Raw genomic sequence first — 6,552 nt, 5'->3', positions numbered from 1 at the left:
TCCTGCCGGGGCTGCCCGTCCCCCCGCACCCTCCCGGGGCTGCGGGCTGTAGGATGTCGCTCCCCTTTCCCCTCGCTGCCCGTGCCGAGGCAGGACCCCGGACTCAACACCAGCTGCAGCAGAGGTGTGGAGCGCTGCCCCGCGGGGCCCGAGGTCCAAGGCGCAGCCGGCTGAGCCACCGCAGCAGTTCTTTGCAGAGGTCTTGTGTTTACCCTGGACCCGGATAACTCTGGGACTGAAGTCTGGCAGAGGTTTGCAGGGCAAACCTCGGTACCTGCAGGCCCTGGCACCAGGTCACGGGAGCTCGGTCTCGCTGTGGGATGAGGCTTCTTGCGTTTTGCAGCTCTCTTGCTTAGAGAGCAGTCAACTTGGCCTACCCAGTAAAGATAGTTCCTGTGGCTCCTGGCATTGCATCTTTATTAGGTGGTGTTGGAGGGAAGGGGAAGCTCTGCTGTTAGTGAGGCCACCGCTCCAGTTTCTTACAGGTGACGCCGCAGGATCTGAACCATGCTGGCAGTGCAGGAAATGCCATCAGATGCAGCTCATTTTCACATCCTTCCCCGAGCGGGAGAACAGGGTTTGTTTACACAGGGGTTTTGTTTTGCTTTATTTCAGCCCTGCCTTTGCTGAGCACGAGGGAAGGCAAAGGCAAGGGAATTCACCTGCAACTGGCCCCAAACAAACCTCCTATCTCTAAACAATGGAAAACTCTGCTCTGGATGCAAACTTTAGTCCTAAACCTGCTGCCTGAGGAGCAGACCCTGCAGTTTGTGTCCTGGAGGATAGATTGCATCCCCACAGAGAGCAGAGAGGTGGGGAATTTAGCCACAGACTGTTGCTGGAAGGACTTTGTTGCCATGGGGCCTCTTGAAAGCCACACACACAAATGTGGCTGAGCTGAGGCAGGATCAGGTCCTTGGAAGCTAGCTTGAGAATAACAGGCAGGAATACGGCTGGCATGTGTGAGCGCTCAGGGAGCTTTCATCAATTTCAGATGCTGCTCTGTGTCTGTCTTAAAAAATCAGTACATTTTCTGATTAAAAATAAAACCCTACACGTCATGACTCCAGCAATGCAGGCTGGGCTGTTGTATTTATTTTTAAAGAGAACAATATAACAGCTGGGTTATTGTGACACCTCCTGCATATTGTGCAGTAGCTTTTTCACTTCAGCATCTCCATATTAGTGAAAACTGTGACAGCTTCATGCCAAGGATTATTAATAGTGCAGGCAGGCTTTATGTCCCTGCAGAATAAGGGTTGGAAAACAGGGTAGACAGTCTCCCCCCAGCTGGTCAGCATCCTGGTCCCCTTTTTGCATGTAGAGAAACTGAGCCACCCTAGCTTGGGCTTTGCACAAGGGCGGTGAGATGCAGTTTGTAATTGCTGTGTGCAGGAGACCAGACTATGTCACCGCTGTCTCCTTGCAAAGCTAAGGCCTGCCTCTCTGGTGAGCTCTACCTTTGGTGGGAGGCACTGGAGCAAGTCTGGAGCATGTCTCGTGTTCCCTGCCAGGCTTGTCACCTTGCTGCCATGTGGGAGAAGGAAGGGACAATGGGATGCAGAAGGGTTTGGCCCTCAGCTAAGTGATGATTCAGATATGCAGTGCCTGGGTTGATAGCTTTACCATCCCTGGCCCCCAGCACAGAACAGACTGGCCTTGCAGGTAATAGTCCCCATTCCATTATAGGAATTAGGTATCTATTACAGAGATGATTATGTTAAGTGCAGAAGAAATGTGCAGCATGCAAATACCGCACTTTAAATCACGTGTTCAAAATCAGGGGCTGTGGGCTCTCTCCTGTACTCTGCAGTGGGAGTGCTGGTGCAAGGTCCGTCACTGTGAGCCCATGCATGTGGCCACTGAGAAGCTTCTGGGCTGGGCCAGCTCATCCCATGGGGAGCACCGGAGCTTGGGATCCTCTTGCACGGCTGCTGCCTGTGAGGTTTGCACCATTCAGACCGCTCCTGCTTCGTTTGCAGAAGGGCTCCCGTGTTGTTCTAAGAAGTTACTCCTTTTAGTTAAAAAAACCCTTTGAGCATATGTGTGGGCCAGGAGGCTCATGTTTACTGCTAGTTTGGAAGAACAGACTATGTGTATTCCTGCAGCAGCTAAAGACCTAAACCACAATGTCAACTGCCCTGTGCATCATGTCATACATGCACATAAGAAGAGATGGCCCCTAAATACACGGCAGGTTGTTTCTCCCATTTTACAGACTTTGCCCACATTAGAGGTGCTGAAGGATGATCTGGTGTGCTGTGCCTGCAGAGCGGTTGCTGTCTATTAATATCTTCCCATCCAGAATATTGCAGGGGTTGGTCATAATGCAGAGTAGGACAAACTTTGAGATGAGATCTCCAGAGTGGATGGATGCCTTATCAGTCCCCTCAGGTAAGACAAGGAGGGCAGCCGGGGCCAAAGGTGCATTCCTTACCCAACGGTGGCTGCCTTTTAGCACAGCTATGTACACACTTCTGTGAGAGACTCAGGAATATCTGTCTGCCTGCCAAGCCAGGTAGCATCTCTGCTCTCCTTTTCCAGCTCACCCCTTCATTGCTCATCTAGATATTATAATTTATTCTTTAACTTGAATGAAATTTTTTCCAGTTGAGATAAAGCAGCAAAGTTGCCACATAGCAACCTGAAACAACAGGTATTCCTAATGATGGTACTGCCAAAGCCATGAAGCATTTGTCCTTGATACAAACAGGACCGGGCTCTTCCTGTGGTTGATGGAATTCTTCAAACAACAATAATAATTACAAGAGTAGATTGAACTTCCCAGAAGATGAGGCAGAGGCACTCCTCCTGGGCCCCGGGCTGCCAGTATGAAGTTTTCTTCAGCTCAGCTGCACGCACCCTCCACGGCTTTGCCACACAGCCCCCCAGCTCGGACCCCGGTCTCCAGAAAGGGCTTGCAGTCCCTCTCCAAGGCACGTGACAGGGGGAATGGCTGGGCAGCCGCACTGCCAGCTCACTGGCGGCTTTGGCCCCAGTCAGGCTCCCCAGCAGCGGGGGGGCAACAGGAACGTGCATCTCAAGTCCTCCCTTGGTCACAGTGAAAGCACAGGAGCCCTGCTTACACTGCCCTGCGCTGCCTTCCCCTCTCTTTGCAACAACTCGCAGTCGCTCCCTTCCAAGCGGGAAATGAAATGTTCCTTTATTGGCTTTTATGTTGGCTACAAAATGTTCCCTTCCCTCCCCCCCCCCTTTTTTTCCCTTACTTTCTTCCAGGAAACACACTAATTTATGGTATAATCTTGGCAAATCCCAATCCAGGGGAACACAAACTCGCTTGTGCCTGGTAAATGGGCCTGTCTCCAGCCAGGCAATGTATCTGCATCTGAAGACAGGGGAATTATAACCTTGCCCAAGCAGTGGGCCTGCATGTGTCAGCAGGGGTGAATATGGCCTGGGCATGGCAGCAAAACAGCACATGGAGGAGCCTGCCTTAAACACAGCCTGCTAAAAGGAAGATTCCCACAGCCCACCTCAGACCTGGCTCAGGAAATGCGGGTTTTTCCAGTGCAGGAAGGGAGCTCTGAGCGCGTGTGTAGGAGCTCACCAAGAATCAGTATTTGTTTGCTACAAGGCTGTTTTATGGCAACATTGGAAAGATGCAGCTGAAGTGGATGGCTCCCCCCCACTCTCCCAACACCTTGGCCAGGAGCAAGGTCATGCCAGGCTCTCGCTGCACCCAGGGCAGGGTCAGGGTTGGGCTGAGCTTGCAAGTGGGTTTCCAGGGAGCGTGTCTGCTCTAGGGAAGCCGGGCCACCCTTTGGAGGGGCCGCAGAGGGCAGCCAGGGACTTGGCTGCTGACATTGATAGCTTAGTCGAGGGCCTGACACTGCACAAGGACTTGGCATGGGAGGCTGGCAAAGGGGTCTCCAGGCCTGGACGACCAGGACACGGGGGCTGGAGGAGCCACTTCCACCTCTCCCGTGGCACTCTGCTTGGCATCAGTCTTCCAGGGAGGAAGGTGCTGTGCCTGCCTTTAGCATCTCTGTAAGGCATTGGGGTATGCATGGTGATCTTGTGGCATGCCTGCTGGCCTCGCATCTGCCACCAGCCGTGTGCCCTCAGGTTGTACCACACCATGTCCACGCTGAGCTTTGCCTTTCACCACGTCCTGAGCTTGCCCAAGCCTGTGGCCTTGTCTGGCTGGAGAGCAGAGGCAATCTCCTGCTCAGAGCCGGTGCAGGACTGGACCTCTCCGTGCCTCCATGCTGGTCTCCTGCCTGCAGAGGCTGGAAGGAAGATCCTGCCGTTGCTCCCACTTCCCATGACATGTGTGTCTAGGGATGTTCTCGCTCACCAGGTCGCCTGGCCACTGGCGCTGGAGCCTGGTTACCCGGGGACCGGGAGTTTATATTTAGCACTGCTAATGGAGCAATAGGCTGTCCCAGTCCCCGGCCCCAGCAGGAAAGGTTCATACAGGGATGTCCTAATGAGACCAGAGCAACTTCCTATTCGTTCCTAAAAGGAGCAGTCTAACAAAGCTGCCAAAAATAAACCTGTTTAATGACGAGCCTTTGTAAATTATTCAGATATTATATTCCACTCCAGCACTGGTTCAAGGAAAGAGGCTGTACAGACACTTTCTTCTCTGAAACTGTGGACACAAGGTGGAAGTCATGCTGTCATTGCAATGGAAATGTAGGCTCTAAGATCCTGCTTTTACCCTGAGAATACTGTCTCTTTTACCTGGAATTAAAGAGAAAGAAATAAAAAAAGACACAGCAGCAGTTCAGGCCCTGAGACAAGGAAGGTTTTTTTCCTCCCCCCCGCTTCAGGACCACTCTTGAGTCCCAACACCTAAAGCTGACCATGTACACAAGTGTTTTGCAGGATCAAGTCTGAGAAATTTGGGCTTCCCTGGACACTGCATGCCTCAGTGCGGTGTGGACAGGACCTCGCTGGAGGTAGCATGGTTCAGCCAGCGGTTCCTCCTTCGCTTCTCAGTTGTGGTTTGAATGCTATGGACTCTTTCTGGTAGAAACAGGACTGACACCCACCAAACTCATTAAATTTCAGCTGCCATCCATACACCAGCTGCTAATAAATCCCAGTCCCTCCCCAGGATGTAAAGCCTGGCTTTGCAGAGTGCCATCCCCCACTGCCACCCCATATTGAGACATGTGTGAGGCATTTTATGAGGTACAGTGGTTGGCAGCTTGCGGGCTATTAGCCCATGCCACGCTGCTGGTGCTCACAGGCTTCCTCCCTTCCACCCTCCCTGTTTTCCCAGCCCATCTTCGCAGGCAGCAAGGCAGCGGGGCTGGCTCCTGCTGTGCGCAGCCCTGCAGCTTAGCTCTTGCTGGGGCTGGCCAGAGGAGCTGCCTATTTCTGCTCACCAGCAGCTCTGCTGGGTACGTGCCTGACCTCGATGGCTTGCGCACAGCAGCAAAACCCTTGTGCAAAGTTTCCCTGCTGACTTTAATGTGGAACCACGTGGTTTCCAGTGCTTTGAAGCTGCAGGGGTTAATTCTGTGTTTTGCTTCAGCCTCTCAGGACTACATTTATGTTTCTCTTCTTGTGTTTCCTTGCACCTTGCCATCAGCAGTTTGCTGTTGCAGACAGTCAGCAGGGACTGCATGTAGGAAGGGGTAGCATCTCTTGGGGCACAAGGAGGGGCGCTTGGGACAAGGGAAGCATTTTCATGGAGCATGTCTCGGTCAGGATCCCTCGGGTGGGTTGCCTGTGGGCCATTCCCACACATCCCGTGACGTAGCCCTGCTCTCCCAGAGCAGAGGTTGCTTTCTTCCCTCTCCACACACTGCTGTGATAGGCCGCACACAGACTCATTGCCTGCGACTCAGGTCAGGCCCCCACAGGGACGTCAAGGGTTTGCAGGACCCCGGCAGCATCCCCAAGGGCCAGAGCAGAGGCTGGCAGGGGGCTGGCATCCTGGCAGCAGGCTCCCACATTGCTGAGCTGCCTGGCAGCCCCTCGCCTGCCCCTGCCCCTTCCCTCTCCCAGGAGTCGCTGCAATGCAGCCGCTCAGACGCCTCTGCAGCACTGTGGCTGCCTGTGGGGAGGAGCACTGCCGGCTGCCTGGTTTGCTCTGAACGTTCATGGCTCGCGTGGAGGCAGATCTCACAGCTAAGGGCCTGGGGACCAGGCTGTCCGTGCAGCACCTACAGTACAGCCCACCCTTTCACCACCCACCTGCCGCGGCTGGGCCAGGGCCCCGGCTCCCTGCCACATCCAGGCCAGCTCCTGTGGGATCCGAGGCCACACTGTCCCTTATCACTCTTCTTATCACGGGGATTATTGGCTTTTTATATTAAACTTTCTCCAGATAGCATAACGCAATCTACCAGACGCCTGGCAAGGGCTTGGCAGGCCCAGGAGTGATTTATAAGCAATCTGTCTCTGCAGTGTCTCTTTCACATACAGGCTGTTTCCTCCTCTCCTTCACCACCTCCCAACTCTCCCCATCTCCGCTGCTATCAGCCATGCAAATCTCCCTGCTGCAGCAAAAGGCTGGAATGAGCCATGGGGCTGCCCCACAGAAGACGGGTCCCGCATGCCACCAGCCGGGACAGC

At 53.8% G+C, this 6,552-nt stretch overlaps 1 protein-coding gene across 1 annotated transcript in view; it reads right to left on the bottom strand.

Moving 5' to 3' along the window:
* Nucleotides 1-6,210, bottom strand: part of AES (amino-terminal enhancer of split) — a 15,804-nt gene extending 9,594 nt beyond the window's left edge. The window contains exon 1 of the mRNA XM_009331840.1: nucleotides 6,172-6,210. Coding sequence (XP_009330115.1) covers nucleotides 6,172-6,210 — 39 coding nt within the window. The remainder of the gene's footprint in view (nucleotides 1-6,171) is intronic.
* Nucleotides 6,211-6,552: the final 342 nt, after the last annotated feature.

The sequence above is a fragment of the Pygoscelis adeliae genome, unplaced genomic scaffold (genome assembly GCF_000699105.1).
Source record: "Pygoscelis adeliae isolate BGI_AS28 unplaced genomic scaffold, ASM69910v1 Scaffold239, whole genome shotgun sequence".
Lineage (NCBI taxonomy): Eukaryota > Metazoa > Chordata > Aves > Sphenisciformes > Spheniscidae > Pygoscelis > Pygoscelis adeliae.
This window is presented reverse-complemented; position numbering and strand designations above follow the sequence as displayed.